We start from the raw sequence: 13,897 nt of genomic DNA on the forward strand, positions 1-13,897 counted from the left end.
ATGCTGCAAAAATCAAGTGTAACAGTGATTTTCCCCCTTAAAGGGACTTGAGGAGTGTGGCTGCCTCTGCCAAACACTCCACCCCAGGATGCTCCCGCACCGCTGCTGAAATCCAGTGCTGCCCAGTATAGACCTGACCAGCGCTTGGGGACCTGGGGTCTCCGCCAGGCTGAGGGATGGTGGTTGCAGGTTCAACCAGCAGCACCCACAGACACGTCCCCTCCTCTGGGGCTGGTGGGGGCAGGAGGTCACTGGTGCAAGCACACACCCGGCACCCTCTGGGCTCAGTCGCGAGTCCCCTGAGCGCCAGCACGGCCCCTCTGTCCCCCCAGCACCCCTGCCCAGCCCTCTGACCACCCCACGGGTCCCCTGCTCGCTGCACACCCATCCCACGGGCACCCCACGCTTGTGGGACCCCTCCCAAAACCTGCCCGGACCTGGGGCCTCCTTCTCCATCGGGGTTCGCCAGCGAGCACCAACACACACCCTGTGCACACCCGGCCTGGGGAGGACACAGACACTTGCCCCCTCCACAGCCGGCACTGGGCACTGGGCTGTGACCCCTGCGCAGCGCCTGGTCCCCCCCCACCCCAGCTTGGTCCCCCCAGTTTCCAGCCTCGTCCGCTGCAAAGTTCTGGCTCAATGCAGCTTCTCCAGAGCCCAGCCACCACCATCACCAACCAGGCTGGTTTCTGGTTGTTGCCTTCGCTGAGGCGAATTGCTCAGGTACTACGTCCCCCCTTTCTCCCTCCCTTTTTCTCCCCCCAGCTGAGAAGACAAAACATCCTCAGGCTCCACACGCCCAACTAGTGCCACTGACCAGGCCTGGGCTCATCACAACTTCCCTCATCACACACCAGTCAGGTTTGTCTCGGCGTTTTCTTATGTCTCCTCTGACCCTTATGGGTCCCCCTTACGGGAGCAGACACGCACCCTTCAACCTGCTTTAGAATGAACATTTTTAACACCCCTAAGCAAGCAGCAGTCTTCCAGCCCTAGGTGGCAATGCTCCTGGAGGCAGGTGGCTTTGTACAGACAGACCGAGAGGCAGAATGCCTTGGGTTTTATCTCTGATGTCGGGCATTAAAGACTCAGTAATAAGCATTACCCACAAACCCTTCAGCTTTTAAATAAGTTATTAAGTTGCTGAGGGAACATAAAATTTTAAGTGCTACCTTCCATTTTCAAAAAGAAAAGAAAAAAAATAGTCAAGGAAGAGCAGACCTCTGAAGAGCAATCAGTATTCCGGGTACGTGTTCTGTATTGGAGCTCTCCACTTCCACTTCACGCTCAGCCTTTGGTTCAGGACCAAAAGATTCCAGGACTTATCTCTGGTTCCTAAGGCTATGTCTAACATAACTGTGAGGCTCTCAAAAGCCACAGATACAATACTGTGTTGCAGGAGTTTTTCTGACATTTATCAACATATTAAAATATTTCAGGCATGAGGCTAGCCTTCCTCCTGCCTTCCCATCCCCCCAGTCTGAACTACAAAAAAAAATAACAGAGTGAAATAAATCCTTGTTCTGAGCATGAACTTATGTTAATCAATTTAAAAGTACAAATAAAAAATCGTTAATGCAAACATTCCCCTGTTTCATGGTAAGCAGAACAGCAATAAAGATACAGGTAGGAGAGCGAGAAGAAAAAGAAGCACATAAATTCTCCTCTGGAGTTGAGAAAGACTACCCAGAGATAAGCTACGTGTGAAGTTAAGCCACCACATCAAACCAGTATTCTTTACTGAATACTGACCACGATAGGCTGAGAAATACATCTTAGTTCCCAGGGTCATCTTTCAATGGTAGCTTCTTTGGTATCTACCCCTTAATGCATTTGTAAAAGCAGAAAAATTGGCCACATCATGCTACTGGGTTCATCCTTCTTTTACGCTTATCAAAATAATGATGTTATGTGCTTCCCAGCATCCTCCCCACAATGCTCCCTCCAGGCAAACCGGCTCTGACACCCTTTATCAACAAATCCATCAGAGCTGTTCCCATCTTCCCCGCTCAGAGAAGAGGAAGAGTGGTTTTTTTCTGTGACAATCTCAGACACAATCAGCTGAACAATCACCTTGCAGCTGTACTCCCATCTCACTTCCCAACCTGATAATAACAGAGCTAATGAATTATCAAAACATAAAGCTTCTTTATGACAGGAATTAGAAGAATCAAGAGCCTGTACAGGATTGTGTGTGAAGGACTAAAAGCTGTGGCATACAGGCACTTGTAACCTACTCTTCATTATTAGCAGTGGCTTCAAAACACAAAGCCAAAACACTGCTTCAGAGTGGAAGATTAATTCCTCCATGTTTAATAAAGGGGAGACAAAATATATAGCCCTTTGATAAATAAATTTTCTGAGGGAAGACGTGCACTAAGACTGGTGTCTAGAAATATGGATTAAATGTTCATTTTGGACTATAACACTCAAGTGTTCATTATAATATTGCAATGAGAATGCATACAGTACAGGTCTTTTTAAGAAAAAAAAAAATCATATTAGGAAAGAATGTGCAATCCCTGTCCTGGAAATGCTTTTGCCAACTGTAAGCAGCGTTTCAGCCTCCACCTTTCAATCTCTCATTCAAGAACTGCTTGAGCAGCAATCGTGCTGTACCTCTTCCTATGGTGGGAAGAGCCTCACATCTCAACAGCTCCCAACGACTACCAAAACTTAACTGAGAGAATGCTACTTTTCAAGCACTTTTCACATCTTAGCCAAAGAAGAACCAAAACAGAAAAGGAAGATGGGCAAACAAGCCGGTGCTGCACTCCTCAGAACCCCTCTGCTCCCTCCACCGAGGATGGATCAGGTCCACGCTCCCCTGCGGCCACCAGCAGGTGCAAGGGGGGAAAAACCAACCAACCAAAAGCGTTTAAAATAAAAAATTTGGTACCAAAGCAGAAAGACCTCACAACACTCCAATCAAAGCTACTTACGCACCTCCGCCGTTCAGACCAGCAGGGGGCACCCCAACAGATTTTTACCATTATGCCCCGGGACTCTTGAGTAACTCGAAGGCTTTTTCTGGGTAAGGAATCCTGCATAACAAGCATCAGGATTAAAAACCATCACAGAAATCCTGATGTCAGAGCGACGAATCAATTCTGAAAGGATAGTAATGCTTCAGCACCAATTATCACCGTCATCCTTTCAAAGTAAAGAATGTATTTCCTGCTAAGTAAAGAAAAATGGGCTGAGCAAGCAGCACGTATTTCGTCCTCACGGCTGTAAAGCATGACTCGAAATGGCAGGACGCGTTAGGGAGGGTCTTGTTTCATGCTGTATCTGCTAAAACATGGCCCCGCCCTAATCTGGAGCTTCAAATTCCTACAATATATGGCTCCCTCTTCCTTCTAATACCACCTTTTTACACCAGCAATGCACAGGCTCCATTTTCAGACTGACACGGAAGCTCTCCTTGGTTATTTCCCTCCATGACAGTAAAAGGAGAACAGGTCTTTCCAGATTACGTGCAGTTAATGACACAAGCGTGAATCCACTCAAAACAGAGCAGGGGGTTTTTGGAGCAGAATCCTCCATGATGGGAGTGTTGAATTACATGGTTACGGTGCCCCCAAGGACAGCCCTCCGAGGGGGCAACACTGAACATGGTGTTCAAGAACACCACCGCAGGACCACGCTGCTCATTACAACACTCAGTTACTGAGTCTGGATCAAGTTTCGCATTTCCCATCAGCCTGTCTCTAGCAGTAGCCAGCAGCAGATATAAAAGAAAACAAAAAAATTGATGTAGAAACAGGTCAGGTAAGTGTTGATACTCCTCCTGAATACTCTCACAGATTCACACTATTTGTGGCCAGGGGAATTCTTAATTTCAGTGTATTTTATAAACTGTCTTGGGTTTCTCTTGAGTGATTTCGTCCCATCCCCCCTTGAAAGTATTTATATTTTCGCATCCAAAAGCTTCCAGAGCACAAACGCCTCGATGGCATACAAAGCGTGAAGTGATCCGAAATTAGTGGGAGGGCACACGTACACAGCAGATGATGTCGAGGTGAGGGGTAAAGGAAAACCACAGCAGCTGTCTCTGAGTCCTAACAGTACAGACAAAACTGCTAAAAGCCTTGGAACCTCAGGAGGGAAGGAGAAGAAAGGAGATTTCCTATTTCATACACTTTATGACAGCATGCTGCAAACATGTGGACTCAGGACTGGGATGACAAAAGACAAGGAGAGAAGAGAGGGACAGGTATGGGAAGAGAGCAGCACATCGCTCACTCTGACCAGGTGGCAGGTGCATCCCAGCTGCAAATATACGTGACAGCTTCGAGTGCACAAGCCATCGCCAATTCCAACAACGTTCCTTTCTGTTAACATCTACCATACGGAATGAAAACATTTCATTAAAGCTGATTTAGATACTCGAGAAGTGTCTGATTCTCCTTAGAATGTGAATTCAACGAACGTGAGGTTCTGAAGACCACGACACAAGGAGTTAAGGTGTATCCCTGGGGTTGACCTTTGTCCTTGAGTGGTGTCCAATACAACCACGAGACACCCAACACCTGCACTGTCAACTACAATGATAAAGAACCGCCAGTAGCATCTTCTGGTTACATATTCTAACACATCTGCAGTTTCCAACTCCAGCAAATCTTCTGCCATATACAGAGGCACATTCAGTTGCTCATCATTAGACTGACAGATTATCTGTATCTCAACTTAAAAGCTGACTATTCCTGTGGCGAGTAGATCCCCCACTCTGCCTAGATGTAAAGCTTGAGTAGCACCACTGAAATGAGGCCAACCAGTATGGTACCCTTGCTCTTCTAACATACACTAGGTAATGAAGCAGAGATCAATCTCTCCAAGAGCCACACGGCCCCGTGAAGCAGGGTATCACAGTCCTCTCCCTTCCAAAACCCTTCCACAACACCCTTCTGTGCTGTGCTAGATGCAGTGGCACCATCAGCAAAACCAAAGGGCTGCCAAGGAACTACCACAGGCTGCTGTGAAGGACCAGGGTTAAAGTAAAACGGGTATAGAACCTTGGTTTTCGTTTTCAGGTTGGTTTTTGTTTTCAGAAACTGAACAGATCGAATTTAGCATCCTAGAACTTTAGCTCTGCGGTAGGCTTTATGTTTGTGGCCACCGAGCAGAATAGGCAAGAGCGGACCCTCGGGAAGAGAAGCAGGGAAGGATTCTGTGCATCCTTTACTTTCCAAGCTCGACAGCCACTAAGCAGAGCGGAGGCTGCTGGAAACTGCTGCTGGACTCACCGGCTGTCTCCTCCAGCCCGACCGCAGGCTCTAGCTGCGCGCCTCCCGCGTCAGCCCCCCCGGTGCAGCACAACACCGTGGATCTCAGAAGTGTCATTTTTAAGCGAGGGGCTGACACAAGCTGCAGCTGCCGGCTCTGCTCCCGACACCGCGAAGCCCGCTGCAGGATGCAGAGGGAAGGGCTCGCTGCCTGCAGTGGGCTCACGGCTCCCCTCCGAGCGCCGAGGACGCTGTTTATCACACAGCTGCGTGGACCAGACTGCTACGTGGTTTCTCTTCTCTCCTGCAGAGCAGCCCCAGGAGAGCCATTCCAGCTGTGTGCTTCAGCACCTCCCCTTCCCCACATTTCGTCTGTGTCACCCAGAGAACGTGCCCTGTCTCCTTCCCACAAGGCTTTACTGGAAGTACTGCGTGGCGGCTGAGCAGCAAGTCACTGGGAACTTGAGAAGTAAACACTTCCTGAGGAAACGATCTTACAAACTCACGTCTGTTGGCACATCACAGACACACTGCTATGACTGTGTGCAATTCCAAAACTACGGTCTTATTAAACATACCAACGTCACATGGCTAACTCCTAACTCTTTTAAAGCATTATTTTATTTTATTGTGTTGTGACGCTAGAAAGATCTTAACGAGCCACTGAATCTCCTCAGCACCTCTGCACAAGTGCGTATGTCACCAAGCAAGTTTCTATTTAAAGTAAACACTCTGTGGTTTTTTTCAATCCGCTTTTAAGTCTCCAAAAACGAAAGGCTTAAGAAACCTATTCTACACCTTAACAGTACCCATTCTGATGTTGTGGCTAATGAGCATCTCCTACTCAAACCTGTGTCAGACCTTTCCTACCTTTGCTTTTCAAAGCTTTACTCTTCTTCTCTCACTCCTTCAGGACTATACACACAAAGAATCTGAGAGACACAGTAATTTATTGTTATTTTTAGCTAAACAATGAGCATACAGGCTTTACAATTTTCCCTTCGATATGATGTTGAACTCTTCAAAGACCTTTGGTACTTCCTTGTCATTTTTATAACGCATCACCAAACCTTTTTCTATCAGGGAGGTGAACAAACTCAGTATTCCAGACTAGACTGACACAGCTATCTATGGATAGATTATAAATGTCAGTTTTAAAAACTGAAGAGTACAGGAATAACCTCTAACTTTTAAACAAAAATATAACACTGAAGACACTTGGGAAAGCTGTATAAAAATTTTGAGTTGCTGCCTCAACTGCTTAAAAAAATCAATGTTTTGGAGGTAGATGTGAACCATGGTGGGGCTAACCCTGTTCAATGAGCCTAAAGAAAAGTGTTTTGATCTACTTTCACTTTTAAGCATGATAAAGTCAATGGAACAAGTCAAACACACAAAGAAACTCACAAGAGGAAACACACATTCAGTATTCTGAGGAGTCAAAAAGCAAAAGCATCAGAACAATAAACTTAGTAACAGCCTTCTCTTCTAGCTAGAAACCTCTTCTTGGTGAGAGGTCAGAAATAGTAAGTCCACAACCCAAACCACAGGCTTCACCTCCCGCCCTTCCCACGCAGAAGTCAGCACTTCCATGTTAAAGAGCAACAACGTGCAGTCAAGGAATCTGGCACTGAACTGAGGATGTATAAAAGGACAATGCTGTTTAAGAAAAAGCTCAACTGTCTGGAGAGGAAAGGAGGAACACGTTCCCAGGCTAGAGAGGTATTTGGACAGGAAAGGAAGATAATTGCTTTAATCATCTACTTCAGAGGACAGTAATAAAAGCGCTCACTGGCCTTGATTTGCAGTGCAGTCAGACACACCGCAGCTTAGACAAAGTTATTTTCCAAACAGCTTCAAGTACCAGACACACCTATTCCTGGCTTCCCTGTACCAACGACTGGCATTTGAAGCCAGCGAGTAGAAAAGCAGATGAATTCTCCTGTTTCTGAACCCGCTGTCAGCCTTCCCTGGGGAAGTGCTGCTCCCGCCCGCGAGAGCGGAGGCTGTGGGGGAACCAGAGATCAGTGCTGGCACCTTCTCCTTGCAACACTGCAGCACCCAGGGACCCACCCCCGAGTAGTGACCAGGGCTGGGGAGAGGGGACCCTCCCGAGCGCCGCCCCTGCACCGCCTGCAAAACAAACGGCTTCTGGCTGTTAACAACAGCCGCTGCGCCGGCTGTAATGCTGCTTCTGCAGACTCAACGTTCTAACCCAGCAGGGACTCCTGAACTCCTAAACGCCCGTTCCCGAGGAAGTGGTATCTTGAAAAATCAGTGGTTTTTCTAAAATACAGCCCTGACCACCTATTTGCAAGTGTGTCAGGGGGTGGCCCAGGCATGCAACATCTATGTATGAATTAGGGTTTGTATCTTTGGAAGAAAAGCCGGGATGCAGACGAGGTGGGAAGCGTCACGGTGCGCTCTCTTCGTCCATACTTCCGGACAATCGAAAAACCAGGATTGTCGGGTGTGTCCCACAGTGTGTCTGCAGGACAGACACATCCACTGGGACCATTTCCACCGATATTAACATGAAATATTTGTGGAAGGATGAACAGAGCAATGAAATAATTTCACTAGGCCGCTCGAGCAGCACAAGACAAAACTATACATTCCTGGAATGAATAATGAGTGACTACGGTCATCAGTTAATTATCTGAGAACCACCACTTTGCTATCAAAGCACAAAAATCTGTATAGGAGGAAATTCATTATCAACTTCTCTTCTTAATGTGTTGAATTTACCTCTGCCGCTTCTGCTTTTTTCTCTTCCGGTTTGGAAGAAGCTTCGCTTGCCTTCTTGTCACCATGCTGTAAGTAGAGAAGATGGATGGGTAGTTATTAAGATCTTAAATTATAAATTCTATGTAGAGAAATTCCAAAACATCTTAGTGCATGTGTGATTCCTTTCACCTGCCACAATACAACAGAAGAGAACATTCTAACTTTTCCTTCTTGCTAACGGATTTCTAAATGACCTGTGGGATAACTTCACCCAAAATCAGAGTCAGGAAGTCATGACCTCCCAGGCAGTACAGGTAACGTGATGGTTCTTGTGAAACGTTCCGGGAGATACTGAGCTTATCGCTCATTCCTCACCAGCACAGCACTCTCCGATGCGTGCTTTGGCAATGCTGCCGGTCCCACAGGCTTCCGCGGGAACTGGACAGCTCTCAGAGAGCCCAACGCAACATCGGAATCACGAGCATCCACACCAACACCTCAACAACCTTCCGCAGAGACGTCAGGATGCTCCTTATGCCCGGCCCCCCCCTACCTGGGAGAAACCTGTTACTACAATTCCTAGAACTCTGCTGCTGACATACAAAAAATAAACGCTGTAACCGTTCAGGCACAGGCGCACATTAGGAAATACAGTTCTTCCAGGTTCCCCAAACCTCCCGCAGCTTTCATCCCCTCCAAGACTTTAAACCTCTTGGTTCCATCAGACCTGACGTGCCATCCCGTTTGCTCCCCACGCGCGGCAACGTACAGAAAGACACAGCTTGTTCAGAGTTTAACTCTCTGCAAAGTGCTGAGTCCCTCAAAAAACATTTTTTTCAAATGCATATTGTTTATCCTTTAGAATTTTAAAAAAAAAGCAAAAAGACATTTTACCATGATCGTAAAAGGCAACATAATACAACTATTACCTAATAACTCAGCTAGTGTAACCTCCCGCGGCAAGCGGGACATCTGGGAACAAGGGCTCCTGTCTGGTTTGTTTTGTTAAGAAAACACAGGAGATGATTTGAGGCCCATTTATTCCCTTCTGCTTTGAGGGCTGAGCAGCAGGAGGTGAAGTTTGCTAACCCACTGAAGTAATGACTTGCTACAGATTTTTCTTTACATGGCTATAGGGAGAAAGTAATGATCCACGTATCACTGCACCTTCTTCAAGGGACACGTGTTCAAACTCATCAGCGGACAGGCTGGGAAAATACTATAGCTGAATGAAAAATAAAACTAAAAGTAGCAAAATAGCGTGTCTCTAATCTCTTCCCATTATGGTGGTACACAACAAAAATGTTGAAAATTGTTTCGGACAACCTCTAATAATTCAAGTTTTTAAAATGAGTTTGGGCATGGCTAGGATACTTGACAAGTTTTAAAACTGAAAATGCTATTCTCATATTCCAATCGTGCCTCTTCAGAGGAAAAACAAGCCCCGTAGGTTGTCTTTTCAGGTAAGAGATGAATTGATTCACTGCCCCATAATAGCACTTTCAGTATAGACACAATTAACCCAGTTATCTGTGCTTTTTACTGCTACAATAAAAGCACATCACATACATCCCAATAAAAGCAACGCCGGTGAGTGTGCTCTCGCTGACCAAGGAGCAGCCCCCGAGCCTGCACTGCTGTAAGGCTCCTGCCCAGCAAAACTCGGCTGTGCAGAGCGGGCTCTCTCCTCAAGCAATGCCCTCGGCATCGCAACACTCTGAAAGCCAAGTGCCACCCCAAATCCAGCTAATTCACCTCATAAAGTGAGCACATCTTCCTGTTCATTGCACGGATCCTACTGCTTCTATTCATTTCCTTCTTCAAACGTGGACAGAGCTTTAAAAGCAGCAACACCAATTAAAGCCCAGGTTTGTTTAGTTTTTTTTCTTTTATTAAACAAAGTTGCAGAATGCACAAGCCTTACTTAGATCCTACTGAGTGTGCCGGACTTTTACCAGGGCCAAATCCAGCGTTGCCCTTCCTCCGCCCCAAGCCCTCTCCTCACCCTCACACCGCCACCAGACAGGACACCATACTGGTCCCAGTCCTGGGACTAGGAAGAGGGGGACAGGCTGTGTCCCAGTGGGCGGATGGAGCTCGGAGTGTCCCCTCCGGGGTGTCAGGGCTCCTGCCCTTGCCTGCCGTGTTTTCCCACCCCCGGAGCAGACGGTCAGGTAGGGCGGTCTGTGCTGGCTGTGGAGGGCAGAAGGGGCTGGCAGGGCTCTCTCCAACACCCTTCCAGCAGAAGATCAACTCCACATCCCTGAGAGACCCCAGGGCAGCTTCACTGCCCAGACAGGACAAGGAATGGGCCGGGACAAGGACCACAACGTTGTCACTCAAGTTGGAGAGAGATTAAATGCCGTCTTCCCTCCAGAAGGCTGTCAAACCGCACCCAGAATAACGAGACTTTGACTAAAAGGCCAAATACTATTTTGACCGTGAGAACAAAGCACGTATGGCCCGACCAAAGTGATTTTTTTTCCAGTAAGTTGGAGTCAGGCACTATGTACACATTAAGCGCTGACACTCTCTGGCCTCAGATAACGAAACAACCTACGAAAGTATTACCTCACTTGAAAGTCTGCCACCCCGAGGAGGTAACCTTGGGAAGCACAACTTCCCAAGACACCTTCCGAGAAGACCACGCTGGTTCCCTTGAACAGCTGATGCTTAAGACAGGAGAGGGACCTTGTTTCAAAAATGCCCTTCAACAGCTAGTTTCTGCTCTGTATTTCCAAGCTTTGACTCGTCTAGTAAAGAAATAAATATATAAATAAGACAAAGCCGATAAATCAATCTGCTTAGCGAGAGTCTAAGCTCAGGTTTTTTAGGACAGTACGCGTGCATTGCTCCAACAGGGTTGGCTTTTCCTTTGGGCATGCTTCCCTTTTTCTGTCATCTTTCCTTACAATGCTGAAGAAATGTATCTGTAACCACGCCAGTGGACACAGAATCACAGAATCATCTCTGTTGGAAAAGACCTTGAAGATCATCTAGTCCAACCATTAACCTCACACCGACCATTCTCAGGACAGGAGCAGCTCCAGCTCTGCCACACAAACAGTGGGTGTGGAGTTGAAGTTACATTTCTAGTTTAACTAACGAGCTAACAACAATTCCTTGAGTTGGCCCAAACTATCTCCCAACTGTACCAAAAACAAAAAATGCAGGCTCACCCTTAATGACAGGTCCACAAAATACACAAGTATCATGAACAAGAAAGTTTATCCTGAGATCTTCATCTTGTTCTTCAGGACACAAGTCTCCCGACACTACTGTTTTATGGACACACCTTTAACTTCTGATTCAAAGGGCATTCATAACTGAGAAAGTAACTGGCCTAGGTGAGAAGCACAGAGCGAAATACCAACAACTGAACACACAACTGCATTCTCAGCCCACGCTTGCGAAAACCAGACCTCAGCTAAAGGTCTTGCTTCAAGAAATTCCTTCTAAATCTCGGGAGGCCTGCCAGCACTCACGAGCCTTTGGTTCAAAGCTGTTGCGCAGCATCTCGGAGGGCTGCAGCGACGAGACGCTCGGTAAGTGGGTGAGAAGGGACGTCTCCTGGCCAGATTCTGGGCTGAAGGCAACCAACTCCGCAGTACAGATATTAAAGGAGACGTGCCATTTGAGGCGGACAGTGGTCTGACCATCGTGTTCAGTTGCAACTGGGAAGAAGGTGGAGGGAGACCTTTGATGCTGCTCAGAAAACTGCCAGATGGAAAGAGGTGTCAGGGCAACTACAACCGAGCTACGTACGGGACAGAAAGGTGAGATCTAGATTCTTCTTACAGCCATCCCATTCTGCTTTAAATACACCAGCCTGTAAAAACCTCAGTAGAACAACCAGTGAATCTCTTTTGGGCCCGTCCCTTTCTTTCACCTCTCCGGCTTCACTTACTCATCCTCCAGACCATAAGGTCTTCCAGGATGAAACCGCCACGTGTGATACAGGTGCACAGGATGGGGAGGGCTCCAGCCTCACGTGGAGGCCCGCGGGTGCTACTCAGGTGCCAACAACTGCAGCGACGGGTTTCCATCGGAGCATGCGGAGGAGTGGTTTCCTCACCTGATCGCAGGCAGTCACCCCGTACCTTTTCTCACCCTGGATTCAGCGACCCAGGACTACCGAGGCCTTTAACATTCATGTCATCACTTAACGCAGCAATCCCCAAACTCTCCTCCTCGTGACTCTGTTGTCACCTCCACCACGCCGTATCACTGATCTGACTTGGTGCAACAAATGACACTTGAAAACATCACTAAACACCGATCCAAGCTACTTAAACCACTTTAAAAGTGCAGCTGTAAATTCAACAGATTTCATCCACCCGATTATATGTTTAGGAAATACATTAAAGCGATGTCTTCTCTGAAAGCCACCTTGCACAACGCCTACCTTCTGTAAAACTTTAACAGAACGCCAACTTTTTTTTTCTCTACTCCAGAGAGGCACCAACCATTTCCTCATATGACTAATAAATTATAAAGAAGACTTTTTAAAGCAATTGCAGGTTCGTCACAGTAATGAGTAGCGACCTAAGTCCAGCCAAACCGCACGGAGCCATCAGAGAGCTGTGGTTTGCTTGGGGGTTATTTAGCAAGCGACGACTATTCCTGGCAACTCCACCACCTACCTGCAGCTGAGAACACGCTTCTGAAAAGAGGCGCTCTGCGGAGTTTTTTCCAAAGCAGAAACAGTCCCATAAAAATTCTGCCTTATGCCGCGAATCGCTGTGTTTTCACCGAGCGCCAGCTGCGTCGGCTAGCGACTGAGCTTGTGTTATTCAGAAGGTGACGAAAACCGGCAACAGCACGAAAAAGCCCGTTTTTCCGTGTGGCTCGCAGGAGAGCGGCGGAGGGATGACGGAAGGGCACCCCCAGAACACCGTGTTCTCATCTGGCCTGAAGAACAACTACGCGAGAGTTTAAAAAAAGCGCCGATTTGCCGCCAGCCACCGCAAAATCCTTTCCTTATCCCTTCTTAAGCCTCAACGCCAGCGAGGGGAGGGAGCCTTCGGGGCACCGCACCCCGCCCGCCGCAGCCCTCGCCGCGCCGCTCCCCCGATCGCCCCCCGCCCCCCGCGGGTGGCCCAGGCCCCCCCCCGGTATTTACCATGGCGTACCACCACCGCGCGAAGGCCATGGCGCTGCCCGCTGCTCCTCCTCGCCGCCCGGCACGGCCCGGGACGCGCCCGGCAGCCGCCTCCGCCCCAGGGCGGCTCCCGCCTCCCGCCCCCACAGCAGGGCGGCGTCCGCGGGCCCGCCGAGGCCGTGGGGCGGCCGGGGAGGAGCGTCGGGGCCCGCCACGCCCGCACCCCCCCACACTCCCTCTTACAGCAACCCCCCTACACCCCCACACCCCCCTACACGCCGCCCCACACAGGCCCACACACCCCCTCAAACAACCCCTCACACCCCCATGCCCTCACACACACCCCTACACCCCCTCACCCCCACCTCTTCGCAACCCCACACCTCCCCAGCCCCACACCCCTTCACACCCCCATACCCTCACACTGACCCACACCCCCTCACATACACCCCTGCACAGCCCCACACACCCGCTACACCCCCCCTCACAGACTCACCTCACCCCCCCCCCTACACCCCCACACCCCCAGTCCCAGCCTCACCCCGTCCCGCACCCCCCCACGGCCCCGCCGGGCCCCGCACCCCCGCCCCACCTTACCCCCGCGGGCGCGGCGGGGAGCGGCCGCGGGCCCGCCCCGGGCTGCGACATGGTGGCGGCGCTGGGCTCCTGCCGCCGGGCTGCGGCCGCCGGCGCTGCTGCGGGACCCGGGCGAGCGGCCCTGGGGCGGCGGGTCTGGGAGCGGAGCGGTCCCGGCGCCACCGCCGCCTCTCCCGGCGGCCGGTCCCTCCCCTTCCTGCCGGGGCCGGGGGGAAGCGGGGCCGCCGCCGGACGCCGTGACTCG

At 49.5% G+C, this 13,897-nt stretch overlaps 1 protein-coding gene across 10 annotated transcripts in view; it reads right to left on the reverse strand.

Annotated features, from left to right (window-relative positions):
- The window catches only part of CAST (calpastatin), a 58,747-nt gene extending 44,938 nt beyond the window's left edge, over positions 1–13,809 (reverse strand). For 4 of the 10 annotated variants that reach the window (XM_074854954.1, XM_074854959.1, XM_074854955.1 and 1 more), the window contains exons 1-2: positions 13,654–13,807; positions 7,977–8,042 (exon numbers count right to left, since the gene is read on the reverse strand). In XM_074854954.1, the coding sequence (XP_074711055.1) occupies positions 7,977–8,042; positions 13,654–13,704 (117 nt within the window). In that variant the 5' untranslated portion in view covers positions 13,705–13,807. Of the gene's footprint in view, positions 1–7,976; positions 8,043–13,077; positions 13,170–13,653 lie in introns of those variants that run through there. The other 6 variants (XM_074854963.1, XM_074854961.1, XM_074854956.1 and 3 more) reach the window with 4 other exon arrangements.
- Positions 13,810–13,897: the final 88 nt, after the last annotated feature.

Source organism: Strix uralensis, chromosome Z, assembly GCF_047716275.1.
Source record: "Strix uralensis isolate ZFMK-TIS-50842 chromosome Z, bStrUra1, whole genome shotgun sequence".
Taxonomy (NCBI): Eukaryota; Metazoa; Chordata; class Aves; order Strigiformes; family Strigidae; genus Strix; species Strix uralensis.